Raw genomic sequence first — 20,997 nt, forward strand, 5'->3', positions numbered from 1 at the left:
CTATAATGAAATGAAATGAGATCTTTTAAGTTTTACGTCCCACGGTTATGACGGCTAGGCTAAAGGAGACGGTGATGATGAGAAATGAATGAAATGGTGGAATGAAGGAAGTGGGAGGAAATGGAAGAACCCCAAGAAAACCCACGCACACCCAGAAATGAACGCTCTACCATTAAGCCAACGCGGACCCTTCTCGTACTATAATATTTTAGGTGTACACAAAGAGAAGGATACTGTAAAACAGTAAATCCAGGTTTACTGACTTAAAATACAGTAGATTACAACACACTCAATAACATACTTTTCAGAAGAAACAAACAAATAATAGCAAGACAGCCAATTCCTTATATATCTCCACAAAAGGTATAGTTTTAACTGAGAATTTCCATGGAAGACATTTCAAATATAGTTGCATAAAACATTCTCATTGGGGAAAGGATAGTTTATTTGGTAATAAAACTATGTTGTTCTGTTAAATATCCCCCAAACTCTACAACATTTTAGTTCATTGTTACATAAAAAAAATCACTTTTAATGGAAAAACATTCTTTTTATTACTATTTCCTCGTATTAACAGAACTTTACTAAGATTTCTACTGTAACCGTTCCTAGCTTGGTATTAGAGATTCGCGTTTCTTTAAGTACTTAATATCACATTCGTCTTGGCAAATTGAACATTGCAATGATAGATTTCGTTCAAGTTGGCTCCGTTGTGTTAAACGTAGGTCAGTGCAATTTGAAATACTGATAACGAATGAACGAAACGTGGAAAAAAGGTAAGGCGACTCGTTTTTAATTGAATCATACATTATAACGCTGATGATTGCCACTATAACCACCCATTGTTACTGATATATCAGGAATGAGCATCTATATAAATAAATTATATGGCAGATATTTCAAACAAATGTCTAAACTGATTAATGTACAATATTTCAATTGGCAATATAATATGTACACTTACATAATCTAATAACAAATACACATATACCTAAACACTATCTAAGGCTATTTGTCTCTAAGTACTATAAAGTTTATGTACTACAGAAGGACGAAAAGAAGTCTAAGGAAGATATCTTCCTTTAATTAGATATCACAAAGGCAAGTATTTTCCTTAATATACATAAAAAACTATTTCATTCGATTGAACGAATGAACGGTTTCTTCTTGTAACAGAACTTGATATAACCAATGAATTAAATAATTTACAGTACTTTAATGTTGGTGTCTTTCAAAACAGTTTATATATCTATTGCATTTCACTTAAGTTTCTGAAATCTTTGTAAATATCAACTCAAGTAATTGGCGTTAGAAATATCTTCTGTGCCTTAATTATACACAGCATTAGAAAATATTAATTTTATACATTTCGATCGATATGTTATTAACTATTAATAATAATAATATAATCAAACTTAAGAAAAAAACTATTTCTATCAAATTATTCATCCATCCATGATGTGGGATGGAATAAAGGCTTATTACATCCTGGCCAGCCAATTATCCACAAGTTTATAACGAGAATATGATCACATCTTTATCCTGTTGATTGAAATAATCTTACATATGGAATACGTTTTTGTTACATTTTAATTACTTTAGACAAAACTCGGTCCTGGGTTCGATTCCCGGTGGGAACACTCAGTCGAAAAAGTGTAACAGCTTTTTCAGGTCAGTCTTCTCGAGTGAAGTTTTTCCTGGGTTTCTCTCACTCACACCAGGCGAATGCCGAGATGGTACCTAACATAATGGTCCCAGGCCATTTCCTTCCTTCCTTCCTTTTCATCGGACAGTGTGCTCGCCAAGGGACGTCCTCTCTCATACACGTGACGGACTACATGATCATAGATGCCCAAAGCCCAGAAATCTAATTCTTAATCCTCACCCTTTAGACAAAACTCGAGATTTAGGACTATGATGATTAACATTTCATTTATACATAACGAATTTCAAATAAAATTCCTATTGAATTGAAACAAGAAACTACTATTTTTTGTAAGTATCTAACAATTGTGACATTTCTATACACATCCACATCTAAGCTTTCAGAATTGTTTTGAAAGTTCTTTCTTCTCAGTATATTGTATTAAAAACTTCCCGTTAACAAACATACTTTGGATACTTACATTTTTTTATGATAAGAAAGGATCTAACTTACTCGAATTCCATACACATTACCATGTAGAACTCCTGAAGTTCTAAAAACGCATTCCAAAACATTAGAAGAAAGTTAGACATGAGGCAAGTAGAGTTTCATTTACCACGATGAGATATCGACTAGTAGTCAAAACATTACATTTTAAGTTGTTAATTCGCCTTTGTAGAGTTCAATGCAGCTATCTTCCAAAATAAATTTATATGCTTAAATAAAATTACAAATTTTAACTAACTGCACTAACTGAAAACCACTGCCTTTGTGATAACTACATATATATACTTAAAACTAACAAAAAATATATAATCTAATTATATACTATGATCTAGATCTAGAAAAAGAGTCACAATTACTGTCTCTAGACGAAGATGGGTCAAGAACTACTAATAAACAAAATATGCTAGAAAAGATAGAAATAGATACAACATTCGAAGTTCTTATGTGCCACTGAATATTAATATGTGTGTTTTGTGTTCATAACAAAAGGTGCAGTATATAAATATTTATATTTCGTTTTCTAAAAAAAAAGATACATGTGCTATAAAAACACACACACATACAGATAACGAACGAGCTGGGAGGCTAAGGAAGAAGGAGAGAAAGGTGCATTACCAGAATAAGAAAGAGAGGGATAGAAAAGTAACTTCACTAAAAAGAGTAACACTGTGCAAACACTGCTTCCAAAAGAGAACTTCCAAAAACTAACCTAAATCCTGCCCGCTGCTCACGTAGTGTTCCAAAAATACAAAACAATATATAGAATTATGAATTGCCTTCTTTCTTTTATTCTATTTTTAAATACAGCTTATAATATTTTAAATATTTTATTTAAAGATAATAACAACATTGCATTTCCCATGCTACATCAACCATACAATTGCAGAAATATTTATTAAGTTAGTACACACACACACACAATCACACGCACACTCATATAATAATTATACAAATATTATGAAATAAAAATGATCTGAAATTAGAAAATAAAGCAATAGATTACTTGGCGTTGCAACATAATATGTAAGCAATTCAAACGCTTGTTTTATTAAAAGCTTCAAACACTGGTTTAAAAATTAAGTTTAAAACTGTAGAAGATGCATTTCCTATATTTTGAAGCTATTTTATTCCGGGAATATCATTGGGATCTTAAGAGCTTAGCAATTCTTTAGTGTTACATCTAAACCGCCAAATGATAGTTTAGAATTACAGTTATACAGGGTGTTCATTTATTATGTGGCCAAAATTTACTGGTGAAAAATCCTCACACCTAAACAATAAAAAAAGTCCATTTGAACATAGGGCAAAAAACGCGTTGTTTCAAAGTTACGAGATACCGAAATCGAGAAAATTGTAAATTTGAGGTTGCCTAGCTCGAAAACTGTGAGGGATATCAAAGGCGGTTAAAGAAATAGTAGAGGAACTAGTACACTCTCTATCGAAATAACTAAGTTTCAGAGTTGAGACGTATCGGTGCAACAGATTTTATAGAGGTAGCTGCGGTATAGCTTCCGCTCTTCCACCTCTCTTTCTAATATCATGTGCGCCGGTACAAAACTTTGAAACTTAAGTATTCCTGGTTGAGGGATAAATAATTCAGAAGCAACAGCAAAAATGCCGCGTTTGAGTACAAAATATTGAAGATTTTTTTACATCTTGAAGATTCGAGAATTTAACGTGGAGTTTCCTCAGTGCAAGGCAGGAAAATTGTCATTATTCAATCTCGGTTTAGCAGACTATGTTATTTATTAGTAATATTCATGAGAATTGCTAAGCACTTTTCTGTTACAGATACAGTACAATAATGGGCACAGAAACATTGTTCTTTTAACTCTTCTGTAATCGCTCGCATTGTCTACTACGATAATCCATATTAATTCCATAGATGCTTCACAGCATTCTTAAGGCATAAGAAGTTCTGTGTATTTTTTAACACATTAACATGGATTGCAGTAGTAGTCCGAGTAAGTGTTACTTTAAGAAGTGACCCAGGATTAATAGAAAATAATTACAGTAATAATACGTACGTCGAGGCGAATATTTTAACCATAAATTAAAATTAATCAAATTTACTTACTGCTCCTCTGCTGTATATATGAAACAGTGCCAGAAATTTATACTGAAATTTACATTTCACAGATGAAAATTAAATATAGAAATCTACATGAAAAAGAACCAATTCTACAAGTAAGGTACATACCAAAAAGTATGAGACCAAATCCGACAACGTACATGTAACATTCGCCTCAACGCATATATACAACAAGCAATATTGTTTTCCGACTCGGACTTTGGATAGAAGCTGCTGGATTTCTTCAGGGTAAGCAGAAATATATGAGCAATATGTAAAGAACACTAAAGATAGATTAATTTTGAGAAAACATCTTTTTTAATGAATTTAGTAAAACTTATTAATCTGGGTGATTATTTGAAACAGGTTCCACAACCTAAGTAAAATTAACATTTCACATAAATTCTTATTGAATAATTTCATTATTTTATTTTGCTTTGTCTAACAGATCTATTCTGTTAAACTAATGGATGGTGGGCTTTTATGAAGAATCAAACTAAGAACAACGCATATCAAACGCGTTAACTGAAACAACAACAATAGCTTTAATTTATGTAGGACTATAAATATTCGTGCATTGAGACTCTCTTTCAACTGACCTTCGTATCATTGCTTCTATTCATAGAAGCTGAATCTCGTGAGTTGAAAACTATCGTTCAACAAACCTTCAAATTTCTAGTTTTATTCATAGAAGCTGAATCTTGCGGGTTAAAACCAGAGCTGTAGTCGAGGGTACACGGCGGTTCACGGCGTATACACTCTGTTTAATCGTAGTCATTAGAGTGTACCTTCTGCTTCAAAGCGCATAGTACTTTCGTTTCGCTTATGTTTATTTGTTTAATTGGGTCATAACTCCAATGATATCCCGGCGTCGGGATGTGGCGCCTCCATCGCCACTTCGGAACTGCAGTCAGACTGGTCCTCCAGGTTGGGGATTGTGTCGGATTTAAAACTGGGATTGAGTATAGTAGAAAAATAAGTCTCGGGTGTGGATTGCTCTTTTTGGATGCCAACCTTGCTATGGACTGTTTATGATAAATGGATTTGTGGTTATAAGACGAATAAACCCGGAGCCATGGGACGGAATAGCGAAGCGCATGGAATGGATCGAATGGTGCCATGAATTGTTGGTTCGAGTCTTTGGAAGTGGTGATTTAAGTAAGAAATGTCATCAAGAAGATGGCATGAAATGTTTTAGACTATAAAACAGTAATGTATCCTGTATATTTTAATCGAATTAATACATGCGTTTTCATTAAAAAATGGCCTTCTATGTCTTTTATGACAATTATAGATGATCACAAAAGAGCGTATACCCTCTGAAAATTTTAGGACTATAGCACTGGTTAAAACTCTCTCCCTCAACTAACCTTCGAATCATTAGCTTTTATTTATAGAAGCTGAATCTCGTGAGTTGAAAACTACCCTTCAATAAACCTTCCAATTTCTAGCTTCTATTCATAGAAGTCGAATCTTGCGAGTTGAAACTCTCGTTCAACTAACCTTGATGGCACTAGTTTCTATTTATTGAGATCGGATCTCGTAAGTTGAGAACTATCGTTCAACAAACCTACAAATTTTTAGGCTCTATTCATAGAAGCAGAATCTTGCAAGTTGAGAACTGTCGTTCAACTAACCTTCATATCAGCTTCTATTCATACAGATCAGATCTCACGATTTGCGACTTCTCGTTCAACTAATCTTCATATAAGTAGCTTCTATTCTTAGAGGTCAGATTTTGCGAGTTGAAAACTCTCAATCAACCTTCATTGGGGTTAAGTAAGTACAAGTTCTATTGAGATAAATCAGCACATATACATTCGCACTCCATTATACTGACTGAAGGTGTTTAATTCGGAAGTGCAACAGAATATTTTTCCGTAACACTTTAAATTGATATAAATAAGCAAAATTCTCTAATCTTTTTTTGTTTCTGCTTTATTTCGAAAACTGCAACATCTATCAAATACATACTTCCTTAGTGTTTATTACAATAGTAATCCAAATGTAATTTCTAGCTTACACCTGGATTACTATTCAAATTCAAAGCAAAAGCATGCTGTTAGTTATTGTCCATAGTTTACAACCCTAAAGTACATCGCTTAAGGCCTCTGTTACGCCCTAGAATAAATTAAATTAATAATTATATATACACAGCTTACATGATATGAAACAAATATTACACAGTTACGAATTAGGACACCAACCTGCCATGTGAAGTAAATTGCCCACATTCTGTGACACCCCAACGGAAGATGCAGGTCCACTAGATACAGGAGGAGGGGGAGGTCGCATCTCTGCTCGATCTAAACTGCCACGACCTCCATCCACCCATCGCCCACCTGAGAATCAGTGCCAAACAGCTACAGCTAACAGCATACTATACTAACAACCACTCCACTTCCCCCAAATAATAATTTTTACACACCCAATTCAATAACAACAGTGATTGGAAATTCTCATTTAAGAAACAAATGAAATAAGATGGACTGTCGTCGTCAGACTTTTTGTGTTCAGTTGTTCCGATAGCAGTAAGAAATAACTAATGGGGAAAAGGTAACACTTCCAGTTTGTAAATTTTACTTAATTGTAAATACGGACTACATTTAAAGGAATACTGCACGATATTTTTTTTTAGACAAACGTAGATACTGATTCAATTTTCTACTATGGATAAGGAAAATAAATAATTCACACCCCTATACTATCATATAACCAACGTTCAGTAGTAAAATCACTTCTAGTGTGAAAGGTCCCCCCTATACGTCGAAAGAAACCTCGGTTTCTGCCATACAACTCTCAGCTAACAGACATAAACGGGCACATTTTAGCAATCTTCGCTCTTCCTATGATATCAGTGTGAATTGAATTAACACTCTATTTCACTATAACAAAAAATGTAGCTCACGTATTTCTCAAACTAGGATATTTCTAATGCTTGCCGAGGTTTGCTCTTTTATCGGCAAGTGTATCATTAAATCCTAAACTCTATAAATTTGATGTGGGCATTATCACGTGGAAAGGTCCGCGTGTTTTTATCTGTTATTTTTGAGCTCGATTACAATTCATTATTATTCAAAAACATGAAATTAAGGAAAAATTAGGTTGTCACGAGACGAAAACACCAAACAGAACTCTTTCAATAGAAACATAGTTTTCCGAGACAAGATATCACTTTGCACCATTTTGAGACGAGACGGTCTTAACTCTTGTCTCGTAGGTAGTCCTAAAGAAAAACATGTTTAATAAATTTTCTGTTTAAAATATAATATCAGTCTAGTGTAAATCGTCAATCAGGTCCAAGAGTTCACAATGATAGCTGACGAAATACGTACGACCTACTTCCCACATTTATGCTCTAGAAACCAAGGAAGACTAGGCTTCAGGCAACGGAATATCGAACACACTGCTTATGGCAATTAAAACATAAAAATGATAGAGAAGAAAGTTGTGGACACCAAGTTTGATGTTTTATCACAAACAGGAAATTTTAATTCAGTTTGATTGATTTAATTTTAGGTAATATCGAGGCTATATGAGGCGTGGACTTATAGCTTAACGTGGGATCTGAACCACATGAGCTCACGCCGGGAATCAAATCCGGATCTACCACACCACGAATTTAGTTTGAAATTCAACACCTTACTATGTTATATTGCATAACAAATACACGCCGTAAGTAGGCAATGAGTAACTACATAAAGAAAATGTCTACATTATATACTTTTGAGACAACGTCTGAGATACTGATTTCCGAGAGCGTGTAAAATAGTAGTTAGCATTATTGATTCATAATCCGGTGACCTGAATCGAATCTGGGTTGACATTTATCCAGTGTATCATCTCAGCTCGACTAGGCGAATGTGGAGATCGCGCTTTTAAAGATAAGCTCTGGCAGAGTTTCATTCTCATTGTTGTTGCTGTTTCCATTGCATAATTATTCTATTGTAAATTGAGCTCATAGCCTACATCTAGAAGTTTGTTAAATTTTTATATTATAATTTATCGTAAGTTCAACTAATGCAAATAATATTGTTTCATTGAGAATAGTTCCTTTAGTAACTCTATTACTGAAAATTTTCAACATGCATCAGAGTAGTCTTACGTTTGTTTCGTATAATACGGACACTTTGTACACCAGTGTAAAAATGTTGAGCATTACAGAATACATTTTATTTTCAAGTAATGCTAATATTTCCAATCACTGTCGTTCCTATCGCTTATAATTTGAAAGAAAATAAAAGCATGCAGAGCTTATTTTGCAATAGCATCAATAAAAACTAGTAAATAAACTTGTACATGAATATAAACAATAAACAATATATCTGATATCAAGTGGTTAGTTGCTTAAATATATTACAATAGTGTTAATTTTGTATTAAAATACTCATTTTCTTTGACCAACATATTATACATTTAAAACATCTTAATCTCGTGAATAAAGAGAAAGTCTACGAAGAAGATTCAAACCTTTCATATTCAAATTACATGCAAAATTTTAAGCAAAGTTAGCAGTAAATAATGTTATGTACAAAAGAAATCACAAAGTAGCAAGGCATAAGCATGCAAGTAGAATCTTAAAACTAAATATCCCTTCCAAAATCAAGAAACCCCAAGAAACTGACAAATTAACTTGAACGGAAGTTTTACTCTATACAATTTTCCAGTTGTGTATGTACAATAGCTGTACCAAACAAGAATTTTAGCAAAACTAAAAATTGATCAAAAGATTGCGATTTTGGCCAATAATTAGTTTTTGAATCAGGGGGCCACAAAATTTTTGAACGGCCCCTAAATCGAAGTTTTGTATTTTCTACGGAATAAGCACATCATACTGAATTAACTGATAGTTTGGGTTTGGCTACACTATATGTAGTTCTTCAGATGTAAAAACTACAAGAAACTTTTTGATTGAAATATATTGGATCTTTTGATCCAAAAATCTATACATTCTTGTGTTATAACTTTGTTTGTTTGTTTTCTTGCTACTAACGTTTAGCACCACTTACACGTATTCTGAAATGAGTTAACTTAAACATTTAAAACCGATTGACACTTCTTTTTAAGTGAACACGAAATTAATATATTTTGTACAAGGAAGGAAAATCAAATCAATTTTGCGCAACGATTACTTATACAGTACTAAATGCCTGAATTCACTGAATTCAGTTCAAGTCTTTGGCCTCACAATCTACACAAAGCTATGTGATTAATTAAACCCTCTTTATATTAAGTGACTTCTTGTTAGCACACCGTTTCCCATTATGGTTATCTCTGACTTTCTATATAGGAGTTGATTAGTTTTCAATTTTAACAGGTTTCCAACTGTCTCATCAACACCAAAAGTTCTGCTCCTGTAGGAAATTGAACTAGGAACCACGTGTATCAAAGGTATGTGCATGAATCCTTCCTTCTACTTCGGAACGAAAAACATAATATATCAAAAGATAGAAGTAACATTGAAAAGTAAGTAAACGTTAAGCAAAGTAAGTCCCAGAAAGCTTTTCGAAAATTTGACCTCGTAATTTGTGATGATGGTCTTCGCTTCTGAATGGAATATAATTTTCTGGAGAATTGTATTTTCCATTTTGTGTTCACCACAATTAGTTACTTTTACCTACCAGCGGAAACACAAATTGTAAAACTATTCTTATTGTTTATAAAACCTCTTTGTGCTTAACATTATACTGTTGCTAAGATTAATATTTTAAAATAAAGGTCCCATATTTCATTTCCTTCCAACTTCAATCAGGACTTCATTTCCCTCATGCCTTCTCTTTTATACAGTAAAAATTTGCCTGCTATAAATAATTCTTTATTTATTTGTAAAACTAGCATTTAATTTGCTTTTAGCAGGTGATATGAGAAAAAAAGATTTTACTAAAATTTACAAGCAAAAATAGAAAGCGAATCCTTACTTCCTGAATCGTGATAATGACCATTAACTTTCGCTGGCGAATCCGTCGCTAACTGTGATGCTGTCACTGATCTAGTCTGCAATGTTCCAGTCTTTGATGGTGATCCAGAACTTGGCTACAAGAAGAAAACAGAAAAAATAGAGTACCTTATACTCATAAACTGGAATTGGTCAATATTAAGAGATTTTCATATAAGCTTAAATCTAATTCTTGTATTTCCTTTCCGTCCGTACACACAAAGAAGTGACTCGTTAAATATATGAACTGATGCACGTTTATAATCACTTGTGCAGTGCTCTTTTCTTTACTGCATCTAATCTTCAATGTACCACTTACTATACTTTTTCCGTGATTAGATCGAGAAACTCATTCGCAAACCATCTCACTTCTTAGAATTTACTCTTGTACTAATATATATATATATTCTGGAAAGTGAGATGACTTGCGAGTGAATTTCCTGATCTGCTAAGGAAGGTGTCACGGAACACCGAAAAGTATGCTTAATGGTACATTGAATATCAGACGCAGTAAATAAAAGAGTATGTGTACAAATTCTTAAATAAGTGACTCATTCAATTTGACCTGCCAATCACCTCAACAACAACAATGAAGAATAATGAGATATCTTGTCAGAGTTTGCCACCTTCAAATTCAGATAAGTTCAATTGTGTCACGATGCTCGGTAAATACAACCTTCCGCTGGAAATCAATCCAGTTAGAACGTGCGCTAACCACTCCGCTTCAGAATAGCACTAATACAAAATCAAGAGGCCTCAGGCTGTCAGTAAATTACTGTAGAGTGCGTTTTTATTAATTTTTATTTTCATGTATAGTAAAGGCTCTATGCCTTTATAAAAGGACGTCCTTTTCCTTTGTTTAAGGGTAATTGGGCACTATTCTTTGTTGTATTCTCAAGCAACCAATACATACAAATACAGTACTATATTTTCTGAGGAAACACTCGTACTTATTCTAATTTAATCCCATTCCCGATAATCCGGCATTTTCACAAACCCGGCCACCCTTCGCTTAAGCTCCAGGACCGGATAATCTATATATCGAAGTACGGAAAAGTTAAGGTAAAGAAGGAATGCAGTGGTTTACTCGACTTTTAATAGGATATTGGGAACAAGACATATACCAAAAGAATGGAGAAGCAGCTACATTGTACCAAACTTGCAATGAAACTCTGAGAGGGATACAAGCCCGATTGTGGGAAGAGACCTACATAACAGAAAGCCAATTTGGTTTCATGCTAAGATGATCGACAACGGCTGTAATATTTGCACTTAGGATGCTAATGGAAAAGTGTAGACAATGCCTGAATGATCTTCATATAGTTCATCGGCCTAGAGAAAGCGTATGATAGAGTGTCACAGGACCTTATTGAGTAGGCACTGAAGAAGTGTGTTGCGAACAATTACATCTCTATAATTTAAGATGTTATAATGGATGTAGGACAGGAGTGAAGAGTGTGTGCGAAATAATACAAGAGTTCACAGTTAAAGTGGGATTCCATCAGGGATATGGTCTTAGCCTATACCTTTTTGCAATGATGGACGAACTTATAAAGGTTATCTAAGAGTTAGCACCTTGCAATATACTATTTACGGATGGCACCGTACCGGAGATTAGGACCAAGCCAGCACTGAAAGAGAAATCTGATGTGGCAATAGAAAAAGAGGAATAGAAGAGAGGAGCAATAGAAAAAATGGGCTTAGAATTAGTAAAACCAAAACAATATTTACATTGTCCTTTCAAACAAAAAAAAAAAAAAAAAAAAATGTAATCGAGAATACAACAAAAATATGACTGGACGAAGAGGAGGAGACAATGACGAGAAAATTCAAGTACTTGAGATCAATTCTGCAGGAAAATGCAGGAATATTACATGTAAATAGAAAAAATTGGCAGCGTTGGACAAAATGGAGAGAAGCTGCAGGAATATTGTGTGACCGTAGGGTACGAATACGCCTTAAAGGAAAAAGTTAAAAAAAAATAGTAGTGAGATCTGACGCACTATACGGAACAGAATGTTGGACGACGAAGAAGAGAAAGGAACAGAAGTTGCATGTTGCGAAGATGAAGATGCTACGGTGGATGTGGAGTGACGCGGAAGGACAAAATTAAGAATGAAGTGATCTGGGGAACAGCAAAGATTTGATCAGTAGTAGAAAAACTGCAAGAAAGTAGGAGATGGTTTGGGCATGTAAGAAGAACACCTTTGGAATACGTAGCTCACCGGGTAGATGCTATAGAATTGAATAGGAAACAAGTCCAACTAAAAAGTGGAGAGATTGTGTTAAGAATGATGTGCAGTGTGGTATCACAGCGGGTATGTCATAAGATAAAATACACTTTGAATCAAATTTCAAGAAGCACTATTTTTATGAGTGAATACCTTTTCTTCAGTACCTGTCATATAATTCACAAACACCAAACCAAACAGTTCTACATGTATTATTCAACGGCTATTAATGTGCACACTTATTGAATTATTCATTATTAATCCATATTTTGCGGAAAGCGACTTGTTTTTTTCCGGAAAAAGAAAGAAGATAGATTCCCAAGTATCCGGCTCGCGACTATCCGGCTTAGTTTTCTTTTATTGTGATTAAATGGGGAAGGCTAGGCGTTACATTGGGGTAAGCGGGCGTCTGCTGCGATCTTCCTACGTACTGTGTGCAAAATACAAGTTGTGACAGGAAAAGAGCAGCGCTTTGCTCCTTGTTCATCGTTTCGTCAGTGTGTAACAATCCTCAATACAGTAAGCTTGCCGCTGTTCCTGATTATAACTGTACAGTACGTAAAGTACTGTATTCGTAAGTTGTTCTTGGGGTATGCTCAATGTTCATAAAAAATTGAGTGATGGAACTTCGGCCTATCCGAATTTTTGTTATCCGGCCTGCCTTTCTACCATATTAGGCCGGAAAGTCTACTGTATTAAATAAAACAAAAATTTCGACTACATGAAACTTTACCTCGTCTAACAATTGTCGTAACCTCTGCAACTGCGCCTCCAATTGTCTGTTGTGATCCTCCAGAATTTGCATTCTTGCTTCCAATCGTCCTTTGTGTTGTCGCAACAATTTAGCTTCTGCCAACATGTCGGAATCAGCTCGAGGGAAGTGAGTGTCGTCAGGCGTTGAGCTCGGAGTTTGTTTCGCCCTCAAACGATCGTATTCCGCTTGGAGAGAAGCATTCTCTTCCTCTAGTTCGCTGCAAACAGAAAAGCAATATTATGACTTAAGGTAATATAATATGAAATAGACTTTTAGCAATAGAATAAAATAGTATATAGTTTCTGATAAATTTTCCTGCTCATGTTTGTAGGCTAATGTTCAAATATGATTTGATTTTTGAGTTTAACGGGTATAATGATACATCATTGTCTCTCTTATGATTAGGGTTCACATTAGAAATAGACAAAATTTTCCCCAAAATCAGAAATTTCTCTTCTGATTTAGAATTTAGAAAAATTCACGAATTTTCCGAATTTCAGATTTTTTCCGAAATCGGAATTTTTCTAAATTCCGAATTTTTTCCGACATCGGAATTTTTCCGATTTTACATTCCGGATTCAATAAAGTAAAAAGTTCCAGAATTGGCCATCCTTAGCTCATATACGTTGCATATTTTACAGGATTGTTCTTCAGTGTAAGGTTGGGTCTCGGCACCCTGACAAGCTCTTCGGGATGCAAAACTGTCTCGTAACTTGCAGATTTGTGTTTGAAGTTCTCATTCTTAAAATTTAAAACAGGTAATTGCCAAAATATCAATAGCCATTGTCATACAAATGTAACCTCAATTTGTAATTTTCTCATGTTGCCACTAACGGACACGGTAACAACTAAGATCCACGACTTTTTTTATTTGACACTGATCTGCTATGAATCGAAATTAATATTATTATTTCATGTGCTATCAAAATGCTGAAGCGAAAGTGTATGTCATAGAAAATCTAAAGATATTAATACCTCTTTATTAAAACGTGTAATTGTGATGGAAAAGTGTCTCTTTAAAAAATACAAACTTTACTTATGATACACGTGGCTAAATCTATATGCAAATATATTATCTTAAAAGTTACCAGGATAATAAAACTACATATAGACAAGTAATTTTAACATGCATATTGAAATAAAGGACTTTAAAAGTAAGTAAGGATTGCAGTTATTTTTCACGGTTACTGTGGAATAAAAAATTTGACTTATAATAGAGTTCTTTTTGTGATCAAGTTGCTAACGCACTCGTTTTCTATGCACATAGCACCAGGTTCGATTCCCAATGGAGGGTATTAAGCTTAGAATAAAATTTAGGTAGTGGTTCGGATCTCCTTTTAAGCAGCAGGTCCCGCCTTTATATACCTAACGGCGAACATCAGGGGGGCAAGGTGGGGCGCTGGCCCCCCTAGAAGAAATTGTACTTCACAATATCTAAAATCAAATAGAAGTTTTACATTAGTTACAGCACAATTTGAAACTATTTTTGAAACGTCGCTTATACTTGCCCCCCTTGGAAACCACAAAATGGGCGCCCTTGCCTATGTTAAACTATAATAAATCAATCAATCAAAATTATAAAACATGATACCATAGTTAGATACGCAGTATTATTACAAAAGAGTTTAAATATAATTCGATAACTTAGCTTTAGTAGGTCAATCGACAAAAGTTCTTTACGTTTGGTAGAACTTATTTTGGAAATGACGATGGTATGGCTGGAACGTACAATGAATGGTAGTATGGAACGTACAGAAAATAACATTCTTTTTAGTTTACCGAAAACTATACACAAATTGTTATTCCATTCTGAAGTTATTTACGAAATTAATTACATCAAACAGAAAGAACTTTTTGTCGCTGACTGTACACACCAAAACCCTACTGTCTTTACTCTAAGGCAGGGGATATCAATCTTTGCTACTGACGTACTACTATATTTAATATAGAGAATATTAACGTGACGTAGTCAAAGTTATTCTAGAAAAGCATGATTTTATATCCCAGGCAAAATTACGAATTTACTGACTTATTTTATAACTAAGTTACTAAATTTTAGTTTATATATAAACTAAAATTTAGTTTATATATTGAGAAATCGGTTATTTCTTTAATCTATTCAATGAAGGCGCATTAAACAGTCAGTCTTAAAATTTGCTATGACAAATTATTGACCAATCTCTCAAGCTGGTTAGATTTCTGCAGAAATCGGGCCAAGGGTGTAGAAGAGGATGGAGTCAATAAAAATGTCTGAAGACAAAGTACATTTTTCGTTTTACAATATGAAGAAGGTTGTCGAGAATGTTCCTATGTTCGCTCTTGGACTCGGCCACACTTCATATTTTTTGTCTCAAGTAAGCAAACGTTCTCACATAACTTCATAGAACTTACGATGCGTATAACCCAGCTACGACTAGCATACTACCACTACATCAGTCAGTTTTGCCAGAACACGATTTCAAAGTTCACACGTTCTCTTCGGTAAAACCTTTATATGGTTCTTTATATTATGATTCCATAACATGATTTCATAGCACTAAAAATAAGGAAAATTTAATCTTCCAAATTTCGGTATCGCCGTAGGTTGTGCCCAGAAGAAGAAATAATTCGATCAATTTATCTTCCCAAAATGCAGAGAATTTACTGAAATTAAAATGACTCAGATCTATTGAGTGAAAAGTCATAATAAAATACTGGGGGAAAAGATACAAGCCAAGTGTATTTGGAAAAGGTTGGTCATTGATAAGGTATATAACAGACCTAAAACATTTTATTAAATTAGAAGTTACATGTGAAAGTGGGAAAAAATCAACCAATTTTCCGTACACCACATTCTCCTTAGATCTGAATTCAGTAAAACTTCGAAGTGAAGAAATGGGTAGGGATTAGCGCACTGGCATATTGAGCTGGAAACCCTGGTTCAGGTCAGTTCCGCACATTTTCACTTATTTGAATTTTCACTGAATTCGCGGCAATGAAGAATGTGGTGTACAGAAAATCGGTTGATTCATTCCATTTTCTCACATAGGATCCAGTTCAATCATGACAGATGTTCAGTATCATAGACATTGAGATATCCATGTGTGAAAGAAGTTCATGCGGTGACCAAAGATCTCAAGCGTAAGGTGTAAATGGTAGTTTAGGAAACGGGGTAGGTTTATATTTGGCACACCACACATTCTTTTCATAGTAGTATAAAATAAGTACATTTTCGTCAGCCAATTGTAGATGCGTGACCTTTTGTAAAACCAACGGTTTCTTTTATTTTCTTTTCTTTCTTATTTTTTCAGTATTAAAACTGTTTTAGGTCAGGTACCTTGATTATGAAGATGATAGAGGTAAACATTAGCTCTAATATCTTTCTGAAGTTATTCAATAATACTGAATATCAACTTGAAACGTAATACAGGGCCGTGCCGTGGGAGGGTGAGCGAGGCGACTGCCTCGGGCACCGAAGTAAGGGGCGAAAAATTCGGGAGTAAAAAGGAAAAAAGATAGTAAAAATTGCTTGGAATATATGTATGGGGGCGCCGCCGTATACTCTCGCCCCGGGCGCTGATTTTCCACGGCACATCCCTGACGTAATATACTTGTCTTGTCATGACCAAAACTTACCGAATCATGGCTTCTAGTTCTTCTCGTTGCTCAGCATCGATGGCGACCATAATTTGTACTGGACTTCGAGGAACTGGCACTGTCTCCCCACCATTAAGAGACTGGCAGTATTGAGCTATTAACTGGTGTTCATCTTCCCTATAACAAAAATACACAAACTATACAGTACACTTAAATAATCAAGTTTAAAAAAGAAAGGAAAAAATCTCTAATTAAATTTGTTTAATTATGTTTGAAGTGTTTAAATGTTTTATTTTATTTTATTTTTTTATTTACCGTTCCACTGCTCGCCTTGTAGGTTAAAGAAGAGGGATGGTTAATGATTATGAACGAATTGGTGGAATGATAATGTAGACGAAAGCAGGAGAAGCTCGAGAAAACCAACGGACACGATCTGAGATTGAATCCGGGACTCTTCACACCTGAATTAAGTGCTCAACTACTCACCTACAGTGCCCCCATGTTTTTATTGCGACCATGCATCGTAAGATAATGAAGAAAACATAAATGAACGTGTTCATGGAATAACATTCATTTTTTGGTCACTTACTTTTCTTCACGTACTAGATTATGTCGATTGGTTATTCAGTATACTTATTGGTTGTAAATAAAACCATATAATAGCTTTTCAATATAACCCTATCATTTCAGCCTGGTTATATTTCCGTGATTGTTAATCACGAGGACGATAAAATACAATAAATGAAATCTTTGAAATAGAGATGAAACTTACAAATAATGCATGTCAAAAAAGAACACAAAATTGCCATGTAGACTGTAGTTCTGAATAGCAAAATCTCCACGTAGCGTAGTCGCTAATGCTTTCACTCTCGGTGCGAGCAGTCCCGGGTTCGATTTCCGGTGGGGGCACTCTGAATTAGGTTTTTCTGGGTTTTTCTCATTCACACCAGGAAAATGCCAGGGTGGTATCTAACACAGGTCCCAGGTCGCTTCCTTCCTTCTCCAATCCTTTCTTTTTTCACTTTCCCCGGATAGTGTGTTCGACGAGGGACGTCATCCCTCAAACGTGACGGGCGAAATGGCCTTAGATGCCGAAAGCCCAGAAATCTAAATCCCTGAATAGCAAAATCAAATATCAATATTCCCAGTAGGATTTTTTTAAAAAGGTAAAATTCATCCTATGTAATTGTTTTAGCTGGTAAAATAATATCAAATGCTATAATTTGTACAATTACAGGTGTTGATAAAATAAATGTTCATTCTTATAATCGAAGGGAAGAGAGGAATGCCAGGAAATAGCATCACACCATTAGAGAAATCATCACCCAACTGTGGCATGAATTACAAAATTATTAGAATATGTATTAGTATGGTAAAAATAAATATAGAAAATAAGTGAAACAGAAAGAAGGGAGAACATAGAAACGAAAAAAATGAAGTAACTTCTCTTTTGTTCATCGTGACATACGCTAGAAACAGAAAGTGAATTATAATTACACTCTGTAATTACGTAGGAATCTCTTCAATCTTTAAACAATACACGATTTGGGTTCTGTTCTTGTTATTGCTTTTCATTAAACTAGAGATTAGTTTATCTTTCTTATTTAGTAGATACTACCAATTTACTAAAAGAAAAAAAATATAGTAAGTTAATAAACAATCTTTAAGAGCTTGACATACTAAAAATAATACAAAATTTACAATTTTTCTTTTCCTTTAAATGAAACGAGATTTATAAATGCAGCTTACCACAATTATAGATAATGTTATTCTACAACAGAAAACATTAACACGAATAATTTTCAGTGTTGCTATCCATAGATATTACAGTGTTGCCAGAATAACATTTTCTCCAAAATCTAAGTTAAGGCAGCGACTACAGGAACGAACTCAACTGCACTTGATTACGTATCATGTTGTTTTGGTATCCTGTGAACTACTGTTTAAATAATAGTTGTATTTAGTTTGTAATACACAAAATAGTTTTAACATACAGCTATTAAAATTAAATAATAATGTTATTTAAAAATTAGTTTACAAATTTCAAGACAACATGATATGTAACCAAATGCAGTTCAGTTTGTTCCTCTATTCTCTTCCTTAACTTAGATTTTGGGGAAATTGTTATTCGAGCAACACTAATATCTATGGATGGCAACACTGAAAATTCTTCAGGTTCATATTTTCTGTTGTGGAATAACATTATTTATTTATAACACATTTCACTTAAAAAACAAGAAAAGAAAAATAACCAATTTTGTATTATTTTTAATAACTCAGGCTCTTAACCCTGTACTTCATTTTAATTGTAAATCTCTCTAATGTTCGCCGTACATAAGGCAAAAAAACACAGCGTACTAGATAATGAACTAAAAGCATGTAACATTAAGTATGATATTTACAGCTATACATTTCTAATTACTAGTATTAATAAAACAAAAAGTGACAGAATTACAAGTTACACTTGAAAGCTGAAGCCAATAGCGGCAGACTGAGAATTATTTAATACACTAGCCTAAATTGCAACAAACACGCTGTTGTGTGATGAACTTCTTTTAATAAATGTTTATACTCACAAATATTGCTTTTTAGTATTTCTTGCAATGGTAATCACGCTTAAACGTTATGACATAGACAATATTCAGAAATATATACATTAATATATTATATATCATATTTTTAATGTTATTTAATAAGCTGCATTCGATTTAAATTATGGCCCAAGATTTTTTTTTTTAACTTTTGTAAAAATTTTGTAGATATCGACAATTTGCACTATTATTAATCTATATAGCATAACATCATCTTAGAAGATTTTAATTCAAATAGTTTTACAAAATACAAATGTACGATCATGATCTAAAATCTAAACTCAATACCACAAATGATATAGAAATTTTTTATTAATAACCAACACTTTATCTTTCTGTCGTTTAATTGGTAAGTACTGATATGCTATTCAGGCAATATATAAATTTACATAGTTAGTTAAGTGTTACATCATTACACACAACATACGCAATATTCAATCTTAACAGAAATTCTTTATATATGTGTCTCACTAGAACTATTCTAAGGTTTACCCTTTTCTACATATTCTAGAAAATTGCTGCTGTGCTTAAATGCGCTTAAAATATGACTTTCAGTTGACAAAATTTCCGGTAATGAAGGCAAGAATAAATTAATGCCCTAAAGTTGTTTTGTAGGCTATTGGAGAGACTACGATACGCACAAACTCTTTTTCCCTATCCAAAAATGTTTAACGAGAAAAAACGCCACGGAAATTCATGTTGACTTATATGAAGTCTCTGTGTCATGCCTAGGAATTGAACTAACAACATAATTTCGGAGGTAAGTGGTCACGAGACAATGAAAGTATAAGAACATCTCCTAATGTACTTGTTCTAGTGGTAATATATATAGATTATATCCTTTCAGTTTTTTCAGGTTCTTTAAATACAATCTATGTTGGTTTCATGTCTTCTATAGATTTTATTTGTTGTAAAATGTAGAGAATCCACATATATAAGTAAGAATATTTTGAATGACATACTCTAAAGAAACTAATTCTATTATTTAAGAACCGGAAGAGCGCCAGCGAATACTACCCTGTTTCAATATCATCCGATGAGAATTGCATCCTCAAAAGCTAGCTTTATACTACATTTCCAGCTTCTGGCCTAGACAAATATCTTTTTCGCAAAATCTTTCTAACTGAACTGCACACATCCCACGAATATTTACTACGTGAGAACGTGTTTTGACCATCTTCGTTGTTTCAATCAAATTATCCAGTAAATACTTTTCAAGTAGTATATATTGTAGAGTTCATATTAACTCTCCGTAATAACTTCAAAAAATTTCATTATGTACAGTTCATCTCACAACCACATTAACAATATATTAATGTGTGTTCATATATGTGCTCTAGGACTGACAACACACAGTACGAGGTGATCTATACAAAAAGAACATGTGCTATGCAGAAAAAAAAATATATGAAAGAAAACAAATCGAAAATAAAGAGGGTATTCTGTAATATGTAACTAACAATGTATCATACCAGTGTATACTCACTCCTTCAACTTTCCAAATAATAATTGATCTTCCATATTGTCTCTTGGTTGGCTTTTGATAATAATGATTATATAAGATTGTGTTAATTAGGAGTTATAATATCAAAATAACTACGTCTATTAACCAAAAGTTCAATATAAATCAGGGATTAATCCATTATAAGGAAAATAGATAGAAGTATTTGAGAGTTTCAAGTGCTCT

The 20,997-nt window shown here is 33.8% G+C and overlaps 1 protein-coding gene across 8 annotated transcripts in view; it reads right to left on the reverse strand.

The window, feature by feature from the left end:
- Dys (Dystrophin) overlaps positions 1–20,997 on the reverse strand; it is a 1,830,839-nt gene that overhangs the window by 2,535 nt on the left and 1,807,307 nt on the right. For 5 of the 8 annotated variants that reach the window (XM_081729421.1, XM_081729463.1, XM_081729412.1 and 2 more), the window contains 5 exons: positions 20,797–20,847; positions 16,759–16,896; positions 13,123–13,360; positions 10,142–10,256; positions 6,431–6,565 (listed from right to left, as the gene is read on the reverse strand). In XM_081729421.1, coding sequence (XP_081585547.1) covers positions 6,431–6,565; positions 10,142–10,256; positions 13,123–13,360; positions 16,759–16,896; positions 20,797–20,847 — 677 coding nt within the window. Of the gene's footprint in view, positions 1–2,861; positions 2,876–6,430; positions 6,566–10,141; positions 10,257–13,122; positions 13,361–16,758; positions 16,897–20,796; positions 20,848–20,997 lie in introns of all 8 variants that reach the window. The other 3 variants (XM_081729446.1, XM_081729456.1, XM_081729430.1) reach the window with 3 other exon arrangements.

This window comes from Thermobia domestica, chromosome 1 (genome assembly GCF_964235325.1).
Source record: "Thermobia domestica chromosome 1, izTheDome1.hap1.1, whole genome shotgun sequence".
Taxonomy (NCBI): Eukaryota; Metazoa; Arthropoda; class Insecta; order Zygentoma; family Lepismatidae; genus Thermobia; species Thermobia domestica.